This window comes from Myotis lucifugus, unplaced genomic scaffold (genome assembly GCF_000147115.1).
Source record: "Myotis lucifugus unplaced genomic scaffold, Myoluc2.0 scaffold_0, whole genome shotgun sequence".
Classification (NCBI taxonomy): Eukaryota; Metazoa; Chordata; class Mammalia; order Chiroptera; family Vespertilionidae; genus Myotis; species Myotis lucifugus.
The window spans coordinates 28,710,169-28,734,035 of NW_005871048.1; the positions used below are offsets into that span (position 1 = coordinate 28,710,169).

General features: G+C 37.2%; 1 protein-coding gene across 1 annotated transcript in view; it reads right to left on the minus strand.

Moving 5' to 3' along the window:
- Nucleotides 1-23,867, minus strand: part of ADGRV1 (adhesion G protein-coupled receptor V1) — a 424,156-nt gene that overhangs the window by 348,299 nt on the left and 51,990 nt on the right. Inside the window, 10 exon segments of the mRNA XM_023749230.1 lie at nt 836-1,045; nt 1,887-2,698; nt 3,466-3,647; nt 4,868-5,112; nt 5,840-6,055; nt 7,502-7,717; nt 11,609-12,218; nt 16,038-16,177; nt 17,542-17,625; nt 20,867-20,996. Coding sequence (XP_023604998.1) covers nt 836-1,045; nt 1,887-2,698; nt 3,466-3,647; nt 4,868-5,112; nt 5,840-6,055; nt 7,502-7,717; nt 11,609-12,218; nt 16,038-16,177; nt 17,542-17,625; nt 20,867-20,996 — 2,845 coding nt within the window.

Here is a 23,867-nt window from a genome sequence, read left to right on the forward strand (position 1 = left end):
TCTAAATATGAACGACAGTGAAACACAGGCTATAAATACGAGTTTTAGCTCAAACAGGCTTATTCGAAGACCAAAAACATTTCTATCATCTTTTAAACAAAACAATAGCCTATACAGGGTGGGGCAAAAGTTGGTTTACATTTGTTCATATGGAAAATAATACAATAATTAAGAAATAATAATGCAAAAATAAACTGTTTCATGTACTCAAAAGTATAAATCTACTTTTGCCCCACCCTATATATGCAACACCTTACATATAATATAAAAAAAAATAAAGAATTCCAAAAAATCTGTTTAAGAAGAAGATGAACATTTTATAATTTTTTTCTAGTTTGGCACTTTGTTCACACAATATAAAACCAAAACTAAATACTCATTGATTACAAACCACCATTTGTTTTGAACAGAAAGCCGATGTTTCACTGTTTAATATGGGCAGCTACCATTGAGCACATACACACTTGCCAGGAGCAATGCTAAGCACTTTACATTTATTAGCTCACTTGATCCTCACAAAGAAACCTGTAAGTAAGTGATATTTGCTATCATTTAACAGATGAGAAAGCTGAGCATCCTAGGTCTGACTAACTTCCTTAAAATCACATAAGTGGGGACCGGCAAGCTACAACACAATACCAATCCGCAAGGCTTCTAAATGTAGTTAAACAGTTCACTGTATATAGCCCTCTCCCACACAAGTTCCATGCACATTAGCATACAGAGCCCTACAAAATAATGAAAGGATAAAAACATCAGACACATTAAAAGACTAAACAAAAATTGACAGCCATGGAAAAAAGAAGGAATGTGCTCAACACAAACAGGAACCCACCTTCATGGCCTATGACAGATCTGGAAGCTGTCTGAAAGCTAACAATTCCCGCCACGTTGTCATTGGCCAAAATGTTCACTCGCACAGTGTCGGAGCTGGGCAAAATTCTACTTCCGCCTTCAGTGTACACTAAGCTCACTATGATGCTTTCATCGTCCTCTGGCTCGGGATCGTCCAAAATGGTTAAAATGGCTATCTTTTTTGTTTCACCTATACAAAAATCAATTCAAAGCAATACTATCACTTCATATGATAACTTGGTAATTACTAAAGCCACTGGAAAAAAATCTAACTTTAAATTTTCATCTTCACTCCTTCCTCATCAAATTTTCATTATTTCCTTTGAAATAAGGAGAAAGTTACCAATTACCAACCTGTGCCCCCCAACCCATCAGGCATGTCATAGTCCATTATTCCCAAAATAATTTACTAGAAACAACATTATAGAAATGTTTTATACTATTTTAAAAATTTACTCTAAAACAGATGCCGATTAGGTATTTCAAAAAGTTATGATATATGTATCATGACCCCCAGTTACTATTTCCAAAAAATTTTACACAAAAAGTTAAATAATAAAAGGTGCAATGAACTGATTTAACATGTAATTGTGAGTGTTTACTTCATTCATTTTTTTCTGTATACAGTGAGGCTTTTATGAGTACACGTCACTTTTTCAAGTGGAATCTGTGATTGCCCAAATCAGGATTTAAACAATGATCTCAGTAAAAATACCTTTCCCCCACGCAAAGTACTAGCCACATGTTTGGTTGTAGTTTTCCTTAAAAAATTAGAGCTTTCCTTAGACTTGTTTACTTATCTGTATCACATATAAAGGGATAAAACTCACACATCTCCTAAAACCCTTCTTTGTTTAATAAACTAAAAGGATACATATGTAAAGCCATGTCAGTCTTCATATGTCACGTCAACCACTAACCAACTTCTATTTTTTCAAATCCACACTACGCTTTTACATATTCACATTATCATAAAAATTGAATATGATAACGTTAGGACCTACTGCAATCCATTTAGAACCATCACTCACCTTCAGCAAAAGTCAGAATGTCTCCAGCACCTATAAAATCTAAACCTTCAGTAGCGGTTCCACCAACAACACGCCACTCGACTGTCACCTGACCTAAGCTGCCCCCCGTCCTGTGGATCATCAGCTCCACTGTGGTCTGGGGCTTCTCCTGGACTTCTACGTATAAGCCATCTTCTGAGGTGTTGGGACTAATACTGTACATCACGAACACGCCAAAGGCATCACCATTTAATGCTATGACAACTGTAGAAGTATTTGGCTGTCCTATGGTTGGCTGGTTTTCAAAACTGGCTGTGATGTTCATGAGGTGAACTTCAACAAGAGAAATTAGGAAACTCTCATCCATCTCTGGGATATCATCCACAAGAATAGAAACTGTAAGATTTGCAAATTCATCGCCTTCCAGCATTATGACCCATTGCCTTGTCACAGGCTCATAGTCACTGCCAGCCACAGCCTGACCGCTAAAAAGAGACGCTACCCTGGTCATGTTTTTCCTGTAGGTCCAGAAGTCTGAGTGGCTAACATTCGGACTGATCCACGATGTCATCCAAAAACACTGGGGGCCCTCGGAGGCACTGAAAAATGAAAATGCTGAGCATGCGTGTTCTTTGAGGCACAAAGTGGCGCAAGTATGCTGGGGCTCCCCCACGGCAGAGACATTCACCCAAGTTCTCCAGAGCGGGTCAGGCACCCCCTGCATTGGCGATTCATAGTAGGACAGTAAATCTTGACCTTCCTCCACTGCAAGAGCCACTACATCGATATCGGAAGTACTGTAGAACAGCAAGAGCTGACCAAAGCGCCCGCCGCTAAAACGTGGAGTGACAATTAAAAGACACATTAAGCACTCAAAGCCATCTGTGGATTACATACAGGAAAGAACTACTAATTGCAGCTTTCAGGTTTCAGTATATAATGTCATTGTACAAACACAACCATGCTTCTTATTACATTTGCCTTTCAATGTTATACTTTCTCATGTAAGTTCACCTTGCTAGTTTTCAATCAAACAAAATATTTACCAAGCTATGAAAATATCTTGTAAGACATGCAAGTCATATCCATTTTTAAATTATCAAACAGAAATAGAAAATTAATTTTCATTAGATTTCTCTGAAACAAAGTAACAATAGCATGCGTACATTTTGAGGAAATATAATTATTTGCCATAAGGTCCCCAAATCCTATATTTTCTATTTCTAAAGGAATTCAGTGAACTGTAACTGCCTCACGAAAGAAATGCAGGGGAAAAAATAGAACCTGAAAATTAACCACTTTAGCATATGAATGTTCTTTAATTTAAAAGCTAATTATACTTAAGTTCTAACTAAAACAAGTAACAGATTAAAGCAACAAACTTTTGGAGTTAGAAAGTCCCATGATGTATAATCTATTTCACTAAAAACAGGTATGATAAATATAAAAAGCTCTTTATATTATTAGGCATAAATCATTTAATAAATTATAATAATTTATATTGTATCAAAAAACTAACTGTGCAAGAGATCCTTTCCCATCACCCCACAATTCTCATCACCCGCCCCCCCCCCAAGATGCAAGTCACCATCTCATATACCTTCGCCTGACAGTTATGTTAGCACAGGAACTTCTCTCCAGAGGCTCTTGAACACGGTAAACCGACTGAACAAAGGCTACTGTACCATAAGGATTATCATTGGCAGGAATAATAATATTTGCCACTCGATCTAACCCAATAGTACCTCCACCAGAGGCATCAGTTAGTTGCACTTGGATAACCTAAAAATACAGTGAAAACTTCCTTAACAGAAACCTAGTTCTGAAATTAGAACAAAAATGATTCAAGGGAAAAAATTAAACATATCCATACAAGTTTAAGAACAAAATGAAATGTAATATAAACGGATTCAAAAAAACCATCCCATTACATTTATAAACCCAACATGTAACAGAATAATCCATCATGAAATTTTAATAATACAGCATGGCTATACATTAAAAAATAGGCTATTTAAGTTCCTTAATATTCAGTTATATAATTTTGTGAATCAATTTTGAGATCCCTGGTTATGTTTTGTTTACCACTTTAATAATATACTTTTAGTCCTATACCTTTTTTTATTTAGGGAAAATAGTACATATATGTTTTATGAAGTTAATCTATTATGATTTATTTTCCACATTCTGTTAAATGAAAATTTGCTGACAACATTTAAAAGAAAAAATATCATAACACAATACCACCTATATTTAGAGAGAAGGAAAGAGAAATGTTTTAAAGATATTAACTAGTAACTAATATTTTAGGAGTGAATAATGATACAATTACCATTCAAATGAAATTTTATGAACTACCTTTCCATAAAAAATTTGGTAGTATTAAAGAATAAATGCTATTAAATTCAATTTTATGAGATCTGGGCTTTAATAATACTTGAATTTTATACAATAAAATTATCCTTAGCCAATAAATGGCATTGATGAATCAACTTTCCCCCTGAGACTCTACTTTTATTTGCTACTTTGCTAATTCATCATGAAAAATAAATATCAGGCAGCTATCTCTAGCATGGTATTTGTCACATAGTAAATTCTCAAAATGGTTGAAGAATAAATTAATGAACAAGTGAACAAATCAAAATCTAATTTAAGCCCAAAGGGAGTATGAATATAAAAAAATTAAAAATTTATATGAAACAATGTAGCAAAAATTATGATAAATTTATTATGTATTTAATCACTTAACCAAAATGTTGAAAAATACAATTGCATAAAAATATCTTACACTAGTAAACTGGTATGTGCATAAGACCTATTTCTAGAATATTCCTTGTTTCGTTAACTGTAAGGATCACTTTCATACTACCATATTTTGAACATTCTTGCAGAAATAATTTATTTGACATCCTCTATAAATGTCACAACAACAGTATGTGTTCTAGTCACTACAAGACAAGGCATGATTTACAGTGGCATTCTATACTAGGCATTCCTCTCACCTCTTCAATCTCCGGAACGTCGTCAGCCAGGACCTCTAACAACAAGGTTTGAATGGTTTCCCCAGGGGCAAAGGTCACATTACCTGAGACAACTCGCAGGTCGCCAGTAGCAAGCTGTCCATTAATGGTGGCAACCCACTGAATAGTAACATTGCCGAGTGTCCCAGAATTTCGAATTATTGGCAGGTTTACCTTCACTGAATTAAACTCAGGTTCCTCTACAATAAGTTTAGTAATCTGAAAACCTGAAGGGCAGAGCAGAGTTGATTTCACATATAAAATAAAACTGAATTACACAGATCTAAACAATCGCTGTCCTATAGTCACTTTTTCCCCCCTTATGCAATCTAAGTAGCTAACCGCCATACAATCAAGAGTAACATGCTGTGATACAAAGTGGTTGGGCTGCCAAAATTTCAAAATGATTTTTCATTATGATAGAAGCAGAAATCACAAATCCAGATGCCCACAGGGGTCAGGTATACACCACTTGTGAGTGAAGAGGATCTAATGAGTTCTGTGGCTAACTGCACAGTGCAAGCCTGGTCCAAAGGGACAGTGGCTATATGGCTCCCATGACGACGCTATGCGGGAGAGGGGGCTGGATGTTGCCAGACTTTCCTACTAAACCAGAAAGCCCAGATATCCAAATTTTTGTGTAAATTTCTATAAATTAATTTTTTTAAAGAATTATCTAAGATTCACAAAACACATCTAGGAGCCAGATATAATGTAAAAGGTTAAAAGATTGTGACTTCCACATTTATGCAAAAGTTTAGAACCTTTGCATAAATGTGGAAGTCACAATCTTTTAACCACTAACCACTGCCAGTGAGTGTACAAGATGCTGTATATATCAGTATTAACAAGTTAAAAAGAGAACATGATCAAATCAATTCTTCATCCCTAAAAACAAAGAAAAGTATGATCTATGCAAACAAATGAAAGAGAGATACAAACTAATCTGGTTACCAAATAATCCATAGGGGTCATCAGAGGCCTCAATAATAATGATTGCCTCTGTTAACGCCCCTAGTTTGGCTCCTCCTGTTGTTTCATTCAGCAGTTGCACAAGGAAAGATTCTTCCAGCTCAGGGTAAATGTCATCAATGATATATATTGGCACAGCTTTACTGGTTTCCCCTTCTAGCAAGACCACATCTGATGAAGCTATACTATAGTCTTCACCTACAGAGACAAAAAGCAAAATGCCAAGACTTATTCCACAATATAATAAACATGCCACATACTAGGGGTATCTATGATGTATCAAATTTTATGGATGTACTTGGAAAGACTTTTTGGGGAATATTTACTAAATTTATTCTAAACAAGAAGACTTTACCTGTCTTGCTAAAAGAGAAGGGGTTGAGGGTTTGATGTCACAAAACAATGAAAAAGATTTCCTAAGGGTGTTTGAGTTCACATGTTCATTTTTAGAAAGATGTGTACATAATTTGTACTGTTTGTCATATATATATGGCATTCCCCCAAAAATGTATACACACACTTTGAATAATTATAAAGGCAGTGTTTATTAAAATCCATTTCATTTTCAAAACTAAGCTATCAGCTGTTAAAGTGTTTATATATTTTTGGGACTTTAGATATAGATAGATAGCCATAGGTCATTTATAACCACAAGATAGCCCTTTATCTACAAAAGAAAAATGTGTATAATATTTTTAAAACAAAGAACAAGACTAAAATTCTAATCTCACTGGGGAAATAAATTATACTGTTGCACTGATATGGGCATGTCAGCATCATCAATGTTATAGCTGGAATCTATGGACCTTTCTACAAAGTTGGATTAAAATCTGCTATTGCATAACTGCCCAGGATGACTTTGTTTCTGGTCCAACAGTGGTTGGGGAAAGGAGAGAGGACACACACACACACACACACACACACACACACACACATCACCTGGGGAATACGTGAGCCCAGTTTATCATCTTTTCAAGAAAGTCTCATATCCAGATAATTTATTCCAAAAAATCAAGCCTGTTACCCCATCCATTCACACTCATGTTCCTTTGAGTGCATAGTAGAAAGAATCTAATCGAATTGCTCTTAGGCAACTCTCCCTCTAGGTAACTACACCACCAAAGAAGGCAGTCTCCTAATGTTTGCATTTGGCAATGAAATCACTTTGCTTATACATAAAATAGTTCATAGCAACCATCGTCTCTTCCATGTTCTTCATAAAGAAGGAAACAAGCAAGATAAAAGGGTCGAGAAACAAAACTATTGCCAAGTACTGTGGTCATATGGCTGCACATTTTATCTTGCATTCTTTCTTAGGTATCATTTACATGAGTCCCTTTCAAAAAACTAAAAGGTACGCAGAGAAAATCTAACCATGCTTTCCTTAGTTTCTTTTCATTGGTTTGTGCATATTTTGGCCATCAGAGCTTTTACATTCATATGCAATTCACTAGCAGTTTCCATAAATTCTACAAAATCAGTGTCATAGATATGTGATGAAAGATCTGGATTTGTTCCTTTAAAAAGATGCAGGAGTATTGTTGTTTTCTGGCTGATTTTTCTAACTACATCTTTGAGGTTTGTTAATCAAGGATAAAATTCCCCTCTAAAACACTTCACTGCTCCTTAGATGTCTTTTCTCACCAGCTATTGCAGTTATTGGCACAGCTTTAAACTTCACAGAAACATCTGCAAATGCTCCTCCTGTTCTCGTCACATTAATAATGGGTCCAACATGATTTTCTGCCACTCGAACAAGTGGAGCTGATAGCTGAAGAATTCCAAAGGCATCATCATTGGCAATGATAATTAGGTGAGCGATAGTTTCTACCTTAGGTCCAAGGCGTGGAGAATTGGGAACTGAAAAAGAGAAGAGAATCTATCAAAATTCTAAGAACTAGTCATTAAGCCTCAGCAAGATTCCATCAACCAAATGTGATCATAACTTAGTGTTTTCTCTCTATGAAATATTTTTTTAAATATATTTTATTGATTTTTGACAGAGAGGAAGGGAGAGGGAGAGAGAGTCAGAAACATCGATGAGAGAGAAACATCGATCAGCTGCCTCCAGCACACCCACCACTGGGAATGTGCCCACAACCAAGGTACATGCCCTTGACCGGAATCAAACCCGGGACCCTTCAGTCCGTAGGCTGACGCTCTATCCACTGAGCCAAACCGATTCAGGGCTCTCTATGAAATATTATTACTATGTAGTAGCACTAATCTAGACATTGTATGTACAAAAATAAATTAAACAGAAAGTCCCTACCCTTATAGCTTTATATTCTATTGAGATTTTTATTATAGAATCCATAGCAAACAAATAGTTAATGTACAGGTATAATTTAATAAGTATTAGAAATTTGTCAGAAAGCAAAAAGAATTAGAGTATAATAAATCATCGCTTTGCATATATTACAAGAGATAATGATGAAACCTACAGAATTTTGATCTTTTAATTAGCTACCAGTATGCCATAAATTTTTTAAAAACAGCATTTGTTACAAAATTGAATAGTAACTTAACTTCATGACCTCAATGACCAGCTGTAGCAAATCATCATACTCTAATTAAATTACTGTGTCTTTGCTTCAACTTTCCTCCCTCACAAACCTGTTCCTCTCTACCCCTTCTTAGTTAACTCAACTACCTCATCTGAAAAAAGCGCTTCAATGCTACCCCAATGCTGCTATAAAAGAGTGAGTGCAATAATTTTAAGATTCTCTTCTCACTTTCCACTGATTATCAAGAGAGTGAAGCTTATTTTGAAGGCATTTGGGACCTTCCAAAAACTACCCCTCATACAGAGGTTCAATTCCAGCCAGAACCCTTCCCAAAACAATATAAAAAGTGGTCTTTTAACACAAACAAAGCATCTAAAACTTTTATTAGAAGTAAAGAATTTTGAGGTCATATTTAATTTTTTTGTATTCTTTCTAGAGTTCATATTTAGAATATCTCTAACAATGATGGTATTTGGAAATATGTGAAAATGTATACAAGTTAACACTTTCAGACAAATTAACCTAAAAACAAATAACAACACCATTTAATTTCAACTATATAGGCCCAGGTCATGCTAAATTACATCATAAAGTTACAAGTAGAAATCAGTATAATTAAATTCAACTAAATTAGAAAAGAATGGCAGTGACAGAGAGTTGTAGCAGCAGATGACTTTTTTTGAGTGTACACTATTTGCCTGGCGTTGTTCTAAGCACATTTCTTATATCAAGTCATTTAATATACATGACATCTCTATGTGGTCAGTAATATTGTCCCAATTTATAGATGAGAAATCAGAGCCACAAAGATGGGGAGGAAGTTACCTGTAGGGTTTGTCTAATCTCTTATATACAATTACTCATCAAACCTCTCCTGAAACTTGATTACACTCAGGGTAGAGTAACACAGATCCTATCAGGTTCTACACTGATTCTGCCTATTAAAATCTGAATCGATCTCATACAGATTTGCCCTTAATTGTTCTTTAATTATTTCACATATGGCTTATGCCTATCTTGGACTGCCCCAAGCCTGCTGTATGATTCCAGGGACATATCAAGCATAAAATACATCATTTGTTTCTCCCCTCCCATAGCTCATTGATATTCCACATGTACCACTTTATTATTAATAATTATTCACATATATTGAATGTGCCGGACACTGCACTGTATTAGTTTTCACATATATTATCATATTTAAGTCCTATAATATTTCTGTATTGCCCATAAGGATTTTATTATTATAATTGGAACATAGTTATCTGACACCAGTACCCACAGCTCCTAGTCACCGGTATATGTAGTAATCCCTCCTTGTTTTACTTCTATCTATCTCACTTAAAAACTGTGTGTTCCTTGAAAACCAGGCTCTATTATATAATTATTACTTAATAAGACTCATTGGATTTTACTTCAATTTATTTGCTAGTTTAACTGATTCTAAATCTTGATGAGAAAAAAAAGAATGAAGTATTGTGTGAGAATTTTAACCTTAACTGTTATCTAAAAATGTAATGTTAGCAGTTATCCTATAAAGTAAATTACTTTCTATAGCCCTGAGCTACAATTACTGACATTGTGGGCAAGAATGTTGCTTATTATACAGTATATTCATCCAGATGTTACAGTAAGGTCAAGAAATTTACTTGTAAGAACCATCATCTATGTGGCAGAGCATGCTCAACATGAGATCTTGGAATCTGACTCTTTGGACTATGCAATTCCAGTTTCCTTAAAAAGGTTTTGTTTTCATATAACTATTGTCCTAAAACTGATAATAAATTGATCTTAAATTAATATGGCAATATTTTTGCCTTTACTTCTTCCCTTATTCCAGAAAATCTAGATTCTTTTCACCTTTCTAAAGTTTTATGTCCACTTAGAAAATGTGACTAATGAACAAGCTATAACACAGTAACCGCTTTCAGTTCCATCAGCTCAAGCCCAGCTCTCTACCCCTACCCATACTACCCCACTCTCTTTACAATGCCACAGAGCCACACAATACCAGGGAGAGTGGCTTTTACTTTCCAATAGAAGCTACCAGATCCTCTGTGGATCACTCTTGATTCCTCATTCTTATCCCAACCAGGGTCTTCTCAACGCTCTCAATGACCCACAAATTCACAGGATTTCTTAGTGCTCCACAGCCCTGTTGCCCTGCCCTCATGCAGTTGTCAGATCCACTTGGCCAATACAAAGAGCCTCTGTTGCTTAAAAAATCTTCCAGAGTTAAGGTGAGAGGCAATGGCTCTTGCTACCAGGACTGTCCTTGGAATCTACGGATTAATTACAGAATGTTTTGGAAGTTACAATATATAGTACAACTAGAGGCCCTTCGTGCACCGGTGGGGGTCTCTCGACCTGGCCTGCAGGGATCAGGCCGAAACCAGCTCTCCGACATCTCCCAAGGTGTCCTGGATTGTGAGAGGGCGCAGGCCAGGCCGAATCCATGCACCGGGCCTCTAGTATGCATACAAGATCTTTGATTAATCTCTTCCTGCCCTCCCCCATCCCCTCTTCCCTCTGAGATTCATCAGTCTGTTCCATGTTTCCATGCCTGTGGTTTCCAATCCTGTATTGAGCATCTGCCCCCTAGTGGTCAGTGCACATCATAGCTACCAGCCAGCTGGTTGCTTAGGCTTTTATATATATAGACTAGAGGCCCAGTGTACAAAATTCATGCATGGGACAGTGTCCTTCAGCCCAGCCTGCACCCTCTCCAATCCGGGACATCCCTCTTGCAATCCAGGACCACTGGCTCCTGACCGCTCACTTGTCTGCCTTCCTGATCACCCCGAACCACCTCTGCCTGCTGGCCTGATGCTGCTAACTGATCCCCTGCTGGCCTGATCGCCCCTAACTGCTCTCCCCCTGCCAGCCTGATTGACCCTAAGTGCCTCGGCCTCAGCCCCTGCCACTATGGCTTTGTCCAGGACATCTGGAAGACATCTAATTAGCATATTACCCTTTTGTTAGTATAGATAGTTACTAGAGGTCAGTTACACTGGATTACATAGACACTTCTAAAACTTTAGGCTTGGAATGTAACAGACTTTACATTCATGTTTTCAAGTGTCCCACTACCATTTACCCTATAGGTAAACTAAGACGATGCTTTCAAATTTAGAGCTTAATATTTTTATAGAATTTCTACTATACCAAATTTTTAACTTATTGTTTTAGAATTATTATTTATAATAATAGTAATAATAGTAATAATACACTAACGGATACTTACTTGGACGATTCTGTACTTTCTCTATTAAAGTAGAGTTGAGTAGTTCAACAAACACAGACTCTGACCTTTCTGGTTCATCATCATCCAAAATTGTAATCGTTATTGTGGCCTCACTCTGATTGGCTCTGAAAAGAACAAATCCAGAAGCTGGTATATAATCCCTTCCTTGAGTTGCTCTGGCTAAATTAGGTGGAAAATAAGGTGGTTTTTCCATATCGTCCAATGTTGCATATGTGACCATGATTTTTCCCATGAGGCCTTTTAACCTTATTATTGACAATGTGATGTTCTGAGTTGCTTCTTCAACTTCAATAGGTCTATTTTTCTCAGAAAAGATGAAGACTCCATAAGGATCATCACTAGCCAAAACTATTAATGTGGCATTAGTATGAACTCCCAAAGATCCACTGGAGACATTGAGGATTGACACAGAGAATGCCTTATCCAGTTCTGGCTCTTCATCCGGCAATATTTCCACTGTGATGTTGGCACTTTTTTGCCCAATTTCAAACGTGACATTACCAGAGGTGAAAGCCAGATCACCATCTGGATCAGAGTCTATGCTCCATAGCAAAGTCACTTGAGACAGAGCTCCATGACTTCTTATAATCTATAAAATATTGAATATTAACATGTATTAAAAGAGGTATTAAAACCACTAACTTAGAAGTTTGTAAATACAGAATGATAGCAATTTTATATAAATTGTTCTAAAAAATATGAGATTCTTAAAGGCAGACATCATGTACTAACCCATTTTTGAAGACACAGAGAGTCCTATTTAAAAACTGATTGTTGCATGAAAGAAAATACTGACTGAACATTTGTAGCTTATAAGTAAACTATATCTGTATTTTTGCAATTAAAATATATATAAATAATAAAGTAAATATAATTAAAATGTATTATATTTAAGAACATTCATTACCATTTTTGTATTTACTGAGTATATGATACATACTTCATTGTAAATAGATGAGTAACATTTTTAATGAAAAGTTAGCCATAAAAGTTGTTTTTAAAAACAAATTATAATATTTCCTTTATCTTCAATATAATATGAAAAACAAACTCACCAAACACATATTTGACCCAAGGTTACATAAAATACATCTAAGAAGGAAGAAATGCCTTTTGTCAATACGTTAAGAAGATAAAGCTTTAAAAATGTTCCAAATAAGTTCCAATTAAACATGATTTTAATTTATACTTAAAATATGTTGTCTCAAAATAAAATCTGAGACAGAAATTTTATAAAACTTTATCCTCTGCTATAATCCTTTTTTATTTTCTTTCTTGAGTAATTAGTCACCGTTGCTGAAGTTGTTCAATTTACTCCAGAACAGTTTATTGAAGATCTGTCATAAGAGTACAGGAGGGATATATTTTGAGTGATTTTTCTTCATTATTTATATACAATCTCAGGAAGCTGAGCAAGCTTCTAGCTCCCCTGAGTTATTTAACAGTAGAAAACTATTCAAGTCCTACTGGAAAAAATGCAGAGTAGGTACACACAAACACATACACACACACATACACCCTGTATAGTGCTATTATTATTGCTGTCCACAAACACTTTGGGTTTTCTTTCCTTCTGGGAAAGAGCTAAGACAAGACTGCACTTCTCTCCCCTTTAACATTAGCATGGTCATGTGATTTGCTTTAACCAAGGACATGTGAGTGTAAATGCTGTGCCTCACTTCCAGAAAGAAGCCAATATGTAGTTCTCCACATCCACATTTCCCCTTCTTAAAGACAGAGTGACCGTTAAGATGTGGCCTCTGTAACCCTCAGTCCCTGGCCCTGAGCAGGTCTGCCTGTGGGTTCTTAACTTTAAGCAGTAAAGATTCCACAGCACGAGTCCAGGTGACTTTAAAGGTACATTTATTAAAGCTGAGGACAAGGAAAGAAAAAAAAGGGCTTAGCATAGAGTAAGCAACAGGACAGCCTAGGCTGGGCAGCTTTGTTTCTCTAAAAATGCCACAGGAAAGGAATAAGCTAAGGCAGGCTGCCTTAGCTCACTGGGAAGTCTCATTAGGACAGTGGTTCTCAACCTTCTGGCCCTTTAAATACAGTTCCTCATGTTGTGACCCAACCATAAAATTATTTTCGTTGCTACTTCATAAGTGTAATGTTGCTACTGTTATGCATCGTAATGTAAATGTCTGATATGCAGGATGGTCTTAGGCGACCCCTGTGAAAGGGTCGTTCGACCGCCAAAGGGGTCGCGACCCACAGGTTGAGAACCACATTAGGAGAAAATGGGGCCGTGGAGACCGGTTCAAGGGGATTAGCCTGAGACGAGCTGCCACTGCCCATTTCTCTATTGGTTGCAAGTCTCATGGGGTCCCTTAGAGTTAGGTCCCTTAGAGTTTAGGAGATTTGTGCCTGTGTGTGTGGAAGAAGGGGAGGTGGGAAGGGCGGGGGAGGAGAAGGTGCAGGAATGCTCCCCAGAGGGAAAGCTTGTGCTGGTCCTTTGTGTTGAGGGTTTTTATTTCTCTTGCAGGTGGGCATCTTAGGGGAGGTCTCAGAGGAGGGTTTCAGCAGAATATTCATCAGTTTTCCAGGTGTGCCCTTTCAGGGTCCTGGTCTTCATTCATTGGTCAGCTCTAGGGTAGGGGGTCATTTGTCATTGCAACTGGTTCTGCTGTTGCCCACCTGGTTTTGCTGCTTTTCTGGGCATGGAACAAAAATAGAACTGAAGCCTAGATGTTCTCTCTAGGGAGGTACCTTCTATTATCTGCTATAAATTGCATGCCCAGTTTGTTCAGCTAAATGTCTCAGTTTTCCTGGCTTACTGGCCTATTTCACATAAACAACTAATGATTGCCTATTTAAGTTTGACACGTACACGAGTGACAAACAAAACTTTGTTGTAGTAAACTACTTGATAGGGGCAGAAATAGAATGTTGGGGAACCATCTAGAATTATAAGAAATATTAATCATGCTCTGTTAACTGTGATTGTTTTTCTGATTAAAGAAGGCACTTTCTAATCTGGCTGGCAGTTACACAAGGGACCTGGGAGCTCACCTGGAAATGCAGCCCATCCTCCCCATTTGGAGCTGCCTATTATCCTGTATAATAAAAGCCTCGGTGGCGTCACGCCCTCGCATGATGTCATCACAGGATGGCCGCCACAAGATGGCCAGCAGGGGAGGGCAGTTGTGGGTGATCAGGCCAGCAGGAGAGGGCAGTTTGGGGCAACCAGGCATGCAGGGAAGAGCAGTTGGGGGTGACCAGTTGGGTGCAACCAGGCCGGCAGGAGAGGGCAGTTAGGGATGACCAGGCTGGCAGGGGAGGGCAATTGGGGGCGACTAGGCCAGAAGGGGAAGGCAGTTGGGAGCCATCAGGCCAACAGGGAAGGGCAGTTGGAGGCAATCAGGCTGACAAGAGAGCAGTTAGGCGTCAATCAGGCCAGCAGGGGAGGGGTTAGGGCAGTGGTTCTCAACCTGTGGGTCGCGACACCTTTGGCGGTCGAACGAACCTTTCACAGGGGTCACCTAAGACCATCCTGCATATCAGATATTTACATTATGATGCATAACAGTAGCAACATTACAGTTATGAAGTAGCAACGAAAATAATTTTATGGTTGGGTCACAACATGAGGAACTGTATTTAAAGGGCCAGAAGGTTGAGAACCACTGGGTTAGGGGTGATCATGCTGGCAGGCAGAAGCAGTTAGGGGCAATCAGGCAGGCAGGCGAGCAGGCCTAAACCGGCAGTCGGATATCCCCCGAGGGGTCCCAGATTGGAGAGGGTGCAGGCCGGGCTGAGGGACACAACCCTCCATGCATGAAGGCCTCTAGTCATGAATAGATTAAAAAGTTTGCTGCAGAAACGGAATCACCAGCCCTTGCATATCACTAAGCCCTTTGAAGATCCCCTCTGCTTATCTGTTAACTGCCCATTTGGTAAACTACTTTCCCATATAATCTTTGTCCTTTTACCCAATATAAGCAGCTGGCTTATGGTGGGGTACAGAGCAGATTTTTGTGGATGGCCTGCTACTCTCCCATATTGCCAGCAATATTGGAATAAACACTCAAATGATTCAACCCTGTCTCTGCTTAATTGGCTCACATAGTGATAGGCAGCATGGGCCCACTGATTGTCCGGTTATATATTGAGATTTTGGAGAAGTTTGTTAAACAGAATATCTGAATGAATAAAAAAATATATATGTGCTGAAGCTCCATTACATTCCTTAAAGAGACAGGAATCCTCAAAATCATAAGATAAATGTGTATGCAAAACCAAAGACAAATGCTAAATCACTAATGGTAAATTTGTATTGTTTGTGCCACTAGACTCATTCCCTCCACCTACATAGAAAAAATTGACCTAAAATATACCTTCATGATACAATAAAACAATTTTAAGAGAACAGAACATGTCTAGGACTGCAGGAAAAAAATGTACTCACATTGAATATAACAGTGCTGTACCCGTCTTCTGGTTCAGTTCCGCTGACAACGAGTGACTCAGGGCTAAATTCAAATACACCATGAGCATGGTCAGAGGCCGCAATTGTCACTAGTATTTGGGAAGCCACTCCTAGACTGGCTGCATGAATAAGTTCCAACAAATAGCAAGAGAATGTTAATCAGTAATTTATAAACCAAAGGAAAAGGCAGGCAACAACCTTTGAAAACAGTTGTACTATTCACTGAGTACTTCTAATTTGTTTTAGAAAGGCTGACACAAATGGTTGCCACACATATTCATGCTTTTATGACCTTTCTCTATTTTGGTACCAATGTGATACACAAGTGCTGCATAAGCATTTGCAGATGAATACGGAAAACTTGTTTTTCTTTTTCTTTTCTGTGAAAGAGAACATTCTTCCATACAAAGTCTATAAGGAAAGTCTCCCACGACCTTTACTGACCTCAGAAGAACATGAGCCAAATGACTTTCCCCTTTATGAAACAGTAGTTTCCCTATGATTTTCGTTAATCTGACTGAACTGATTCTTGGTTTCTAAATGTGCATTAATTTTAGGCCAATTTTTTTTCATCATATTATGATATTCTAGATCTACCTCTCCTAGTCCCAAAGAGTCCAATCCTATAACTAAAAAGGTATCCAAATCTAAAGAAGTAATTCTTTTCCTGAGATGTTCGACTTTTATGTTTAATGGATGCAGGCAAAAATAAATAAGTAAACAAATCCAAAAATAGTAGAGTCATTAAATACAGAGATTACATGATGCACTGAAGGAAGTTAGAAATGAGAGGGGTGGGAACATGAGTTCTGACACTAACATATAAAACCTGACATTGTGAAAAAGGAGGAAGTTCTCCCTTAAGAAACAAGTATTCTATGTATTTTCTCCTAACATAAAAAAATTTGAGGGGAAAAGGTGAATCATGTTTGTATATAAATATACTTCAAAAATTATCATCTTTTCAATATTTCCTCACATTAATTGGCAACTTATTCTCCTCATTTATTCTCTTCTTAAATTCTTTTTCCCATTTGTTTTGACTAAATGCTACATATAAAGATTCATGGTTCTTTTTGCAAAAAAAAAAATTAAAGTGATTCATTTAACATGAAAATATAAATGTTCTATTTACGTCTCTTTAGGTATTCAAGACTATGTAAAATGTTTTTCAATAATCACTTGTAAATTATATTAAAGCAAAGTTTCTATCCCAATTAGAATCAGGAAACTGCAGTAGGCTCATACAGAGATGAGAATCTAAGCTTTGGAGGCAGGCCGACTTGATTCTGACTTGATCACTTTCTAGCTGGGTGACTATAACATGGGGCAAATAATACCTCATAAAGTGCTGTGATGGTTAAGGAGATAAAATATATGAAGGACTTGTGTATAGTAGGTGTCAATATTGGTTAGTATTTTTTGTCCCTAAAAAGGAAAGTTAAAATGTAGGACAGTAAACGGCCTTAGATCAGCTGCTTACCACGTTTGTGAATAGTTGGAAGGAAGAATTCCATGTCCCCATCACCACTACCACTGCCATCAACCCTATAGAGTTCAGCAGTCACTTTTCAAGGAGAAACACAGAGACACAACCCACACAACACACATTGACACAATGAGAAAATTAAGAACTCTTAAAACATATCCAGTAAAGAGGAAAATGCAGTAATATTCATCAATAATAGGCATTCTTCCACAAACACACACACAAAAAGATAGATCTGTTAAGTGGTAAAAGTATAAATTAGTTAAGCTACCAACTTACAAAAACATCATTCATAGCCTCCGGAAATACTCCATGTAAGCTGTAATTGGTATTTCCCATTTCTGCCAATCTAATTTTAAATTTTCATTTACAGAAATATAAATTGTTTTAACATTTTAAATATTTTAAAAATATTTGTTTGTGGGTACACTCAGACCTATATGCCTCCTACAGGTACCTTATCAATCACAACAACCAATTCTAAATTAGGGAAATGCATCAAACATTTCCCTCCAGCCACACATTCAAATTCCCCCATGGTTCACCATTTTCAGGTTTGATTACCCTTTTGCATCTGACACTGTGGAAAGAACCCTAGGCAGGCAGTCTAAAACTCTCTGCTTCAGCCCTGGCTATGAGAGATACCAGCTGTAAAACCTTCAGCAAGGCACTAAGCCTCTTGGTACCTCAACTTTCTCACCTACAAAAAAAATGTTACATTTTATAGAATGGCTATAAGGATGAAGTAAATAATATTATGAAAAATAAAGTACCTTGGCAATAAACAAGGACTATAATTAAGAGAAAGTACTTTTACCTTTACTTCCAATACATCTTATCCCCCATTACTTTACCAAATGCTTGCAGACAATAAAGACAGGAAGGGGAGCGATGATAGCAGTGGGGGAAAAAGAGGAGTAGAAAAGGCCACATCCATACCAATGTGCTTCTACTGGTGTCCTTGACTGGCATGCTAGTCTTAGATCTATCCTGCTCTTCTGTTCCCCTCAGTAGGACTGGGATATACCAGATATGAGAAGCTATGGCACCCCAAACCTGAAATGTCTTAAAAACTTGAGGCAAAATAGATTTCAGAGAATATCTACTGCATGGCCTTGCCCCCATATTATCCACTTGTTAGAAAGAAGGGTGAAGTTCAATACCAATGTACTCTGGCTAGCACATAACATCTATTCAGTGGGCTGGCTATCTTAGGTGGAATCAGTTTTATAGACAAACTAGTATAGAATGAGGGTTAATTCCTTGACCCTCAGCAGAATTTAGCTCTCAAGCTTTTTCACTCCTCAGGCAGTCTCATGGCTATATGACTCAGCGAGTGGAGGACAGTATCTAGATTCCTTTACCTCCCATCCCAACTCACTTGGGTAGAGGGGAAATCAGATTCTCTGCCACTATTTGCTTACTAAGAAACTGCAAGACTGGTTTTCAAATGAGTACTGAGGCCCAATCAATACACAGCAATGTGTATTATAAAGATATGGGAAGAAATTTCTACATAAAATCACAAGTATTACTATGGTCACAAATATCATTTCTGAAGAATATTCAATGTTCTTTATCAATCAATACTAGGAAATGATCAATAACATATGTTCGATTACATAGTATTTTTAACTATAAGTGATACAGAGAACCACTTTTTAAATAATTTATAGTGACCTTGGATTAATGAATTCCTGCCATGAAAATAATGGAGATCTGGGGACTTGTCCATAGAGAACAAGCAAAGCTGGTATTTTAACATGCTACGTGCCAAACAGGCCACCCATCATATTTTTATTGTTTTATGCAGTCAACCAAACTGTAGTGCTGTTTAATTATTTCCCTAGCTTGCCCACCCATGCTTTCATTAGACGTTGGGGAAATTTTGCATACTTAACCCAAAGTCTCACTACATACTAAAAGCCAATCATAATACTTCTGTCCTACCCCATCTCTCCCTGTGGATGACGTATACATAGTACTATGACTTTCTTCATCAAATATCCTATATAATAAAAGGCTAATATGCAAATCGACTGAATGGTGGAACGACCAGTCGCTATGATGCGCACTGACCACCAGGGGGCAGACGCTAAACGCAGGGTTGTCCCCTGGTGGTCAGTGCACTCCCACAGGGGGAGCGCCGCTCAGCCAGAAGCTGGGCTCACAGCTGGTGAGCACAGCGGCGATGGTGGGAACCTCTCCCGCCTCTGCAGCAGCACTAAGGATGTCCGACTGACGGCTCCCGGACTGCAAGAGGGCTCAGGGGAGCGGGCCTAAGCCATCAGTCGGACATTCCCCAAGGGCTCCCGGACTGCGAGAGGGCTCAGGCCGGGCTGAGGGACACCCCGAGTGCATGAATTTTGTGCACCAGGCCTCCAGTGAAGATAATAATGCCAGGTTATGTAATGGAAGAGACTGCCCTGATGAATAACATAACAATTCTCAAATTTCTTACATTTACAAAGGTAATGTGATACATATCACATGTATTCTATAACACCTTACTAGCACCTGAAAATCAAACACATTAATACTTCTGCAAAGAAACATATATAAAGAGTAAATGTAAGTGGGATAATAAAGATTATAAATAGCCTCTCTTTGATAGATAGGAGTTTAACTAAAAAATGAATTTTTTTACTCCAAAACTCTTTGATAATCAGAGCTTTCTGAATATCAGAATAGAGGATAAGGAACTATTGACCTGTTTTATTGATAATCACCTCATAATAGATTACCTAAAAGGATTAGTTCTTACCTACGCCACACCTGGAGTAGCTCTAAAGGAGCTATTGTAAAAATTAAATAAAGGATGAAAGGAAAGAACTGATTTTAGGGGCACCAACTATGACTGACAACTACAATTTGGTGATTCAGGGCAATTATTCTATTTCATTCTAAAAGCACACCTACTTTAGGAAAAGACCAACAGGTAATAAAAAGGGGAAAAAATACCACAGTAGATGGTATCCTTATAATAAAAATTAGAGATATTAACTCAGAATTTACCAATCCTCACAGCAAAAATATATGTAAATGAAACTATGAATTTAATATTGATTTCTAAAACTAGTATTATACATTTATGTAGGGAGATAAAACATTTTCTTTTTACCAAGAAAGGGATGATCCATCAGATTGTCTATATGCATTAAGCAATTATTAATGTTCAGACTGTTCTTTCCAAAAACTAGTAATATACACATTTATGGAAAAAAGGGTAACATTAATTCAAAGGAACATATTTCCATAACAGAATGTACAATCATGGTGTGTGGACAAATATTTGATATTTTTGAGTCACCAGTCTTACCTCCTCCCTCCAAGTTTAACAATTCAACTTTAAAAGATTTTTCCAATTCAGGGATAGAATTATCAGTTATGTTAACAGAAATGTATTTATATCTTTCTCCTGGTTGAAATTCTAAGGTACCAGCAGCACTCTGAAATGCAAATGAGAGATTTATCCATTAGATTATAATTATTCTGTATGTGAATGTACAAAATGAGAATGTTCTCTGTCCAAAATTATTTTAAATACTGAAACAGAACATAAGTAAATATAAAATTAGAAATACTGAAGTAAATACATATAGTGTTCAATATGAATTCCAACTAAATATTCCCCAACTAAATAAAATAAAAAATTTTTCTTTCTTATTTGCCTATTCATCAAAAATGTAATCCAGGCAAATGAGAAATATAAATTTCTGAAGAATTCCATGAGATGACCAAAATTCTCTTGAACAAGTATGTTTAGAATTACTTAAATTATATAACTGAGTAATTTAAATATATAATACATAATAATAATGGCATTTCTGTCCTGAGAGTTTTTCCAAGCAATAATAAATATGGGTCCATTGGACATTAACTTTTCCTTGTCTATACTTGAAACTGCACTTTATAATATAGGTCTCCCATATTATAGATCTTCACATACTACAAGAAACAAAACATTATTAAAATTCAGTCTTAAGGCCCTTTTTTCTATTTCTTATATAAGCATTTTCCCCTAAACTTATGAGCATACATTTTTATACTAAGTTTTTCTAATGCTACCTTGTGTAACATATATATCATCTTGTTGAACTATGAATGATTTCAAAGGTAAAATGAGCAACCCAAGTACCAACTCCCTTAATCACGCATTCATTAACTTTTTTAATACTTATCAAACATATATAGCATGTGCATGGCACCATTTTCGATACTTCAGATTCAAAAATGGTCAAGACAGCCCAGCCAACATGGCTCAGTGGTTGAGACTCTACCTATGAAGCAGGAGTTCATGGTTTGATCCTGAGTCAGGGCACATACCCAGGGTTGTGGGCAGTAGGGGGCATGCAGGAGGTAGCCAATCAATGATTATCTCTCATTGCTGATGTTTCTATCTCTCTCCCTCTCCCTTCCTCTCTAAAATCAATAAAAATATACATATTTTTTAAATGGTGAAAACAAATCTCTAACTCCATCAAGAACATTCCAGAAGAAGTGTAAGTATGTAATACAATAATTCAAACAGAGTAACAATTGCAATAAAAGACATATAGTTAGCTCAAAAAAGGAAGTAATTAACTTTTCCAGGAGTATAGTTGTCAGTGGGGTAATTCTGCAAGTCTTAACAGAAATAACATGTGACTGTCTTAGAAAACCATCTTTCTTGACCTTAGCAAATCTTACACAATTGCCCCCTTCCTCTTCTGGAAACATGTTCTTCTCCAGTATTCCATCATATCCCACTCTCCTGTCTTACCTTCCTTTCCAGCTCATCCTTTTTAGTGTTGTTTGTCAATTTTAACATTCTCCTGTGATCTCTAAAAATTGCTGTTCATCAGAATCTAAACTCTCTCCTTAGACAAAACTATCATACTCTAGGCTTTTAATATCATTTATGTGCTCCCAACTCTCAAATTTCTATTTCTAGCCTCTGATTCCAGACTTAAGTATTAACATCTATCTCGAATTTTTCGTATAATTTCTGTTAGAATTTTAAATTCTGATCTTCCTTAAAATCTATGCCTTACCTAATCCTCTCCTCAGCACAAAGTTGTAGAGTAGCAAGTTGATTATGCCAGGAACAAAGGAGTCATTTTGATACCCTCTTTGCTTTATCCTTCACATTAAACAATCCTCAAATCCTACCATTTAACTCAATATTTCTTGTGCCCACCTACTTCATCTACACTATTACCTGCCCAGTCCCAGATACTATCATCTCTTGCCTTGCTCCATAAAATGGACTATTTACTAGTCTTTCTGCATCCAGTGTCTACATCTTCTAATTCCATTCTCCATGGGTCAGCCTAATGATAGTTTATAAATACATAACAACTTCAATTACTTCTCCTTGTTTTCACAATAAAAGCCATAGAGTCTGTAGAGCCTAAAATGATCCAGTCTCTGCAAACCTTATCTTTTATCACCACAACTATCTCTCATCTTTCCAGAAATACTGGGCTTCTTACTGTTCTTCTGCCAGCCTGGGCTTTTCCCTAATTAGGGCCATTTTACCATTTGACTCAGCCATTTTACCAGTTTCAAGTAATTCTTTCCCCTTCATCTAGCTCAGTGGTCGGCAATCAACAGAGCCAAATATCAACAGTACAACGTTGAGAGCCAAATTTTTTAAACTTAAACTATATAGGTAGGTACATTGTTATTAACTTAATTACGGTACTCCTAAGGCTTAGGAAGAGCCACACTCAAGGGGCTAAAGAGCCGCATGTAGCTCGAGAGCCGCAGTTTGCCGACCACGGATCTAGCTTACTGGTTTTCTCCTCCAACTTTAAACTTCAGAGTTCAGCACGGATATAAATTCCCCAAGAAAGCCTGCCTTGATTACCCAGACTATGTCATCACCACCTGTCTCTCAGAGTACCAGCTCTGAACACTTCCCACAACTATGAGTCAGTTATTAATCAGTTGGTCAATATCACTTGAGAGCTGAAGTAAACACTGGATAGTGAGAATCACCTGTATCTTCATATATGAGAATATAGTTCAGAACAGTGATATCTGATATTCAATTGTCTCCTATTCTGTACAGATCCTTCCTGGCACCTCCCCACGCTCCCTGTAACATACACATGTACTCACATGCACAGCTTCAAAAATCTTACTTCTGTGTTAACACAGACCAGAGATAGCTGAAGCATCATAGAGACTTGGTAAGAGCAAAGGTTATCAGGTTTCCAGATATAAAGATTCAAATTAGTAACAAGTGAGAAACAGGGCATCTAGGCCACTGAAAATCCTCACAAATGTCCCCTAAGGTATTAGCTTTCCAACAGTAATGGAAAAGGGGAACGTAG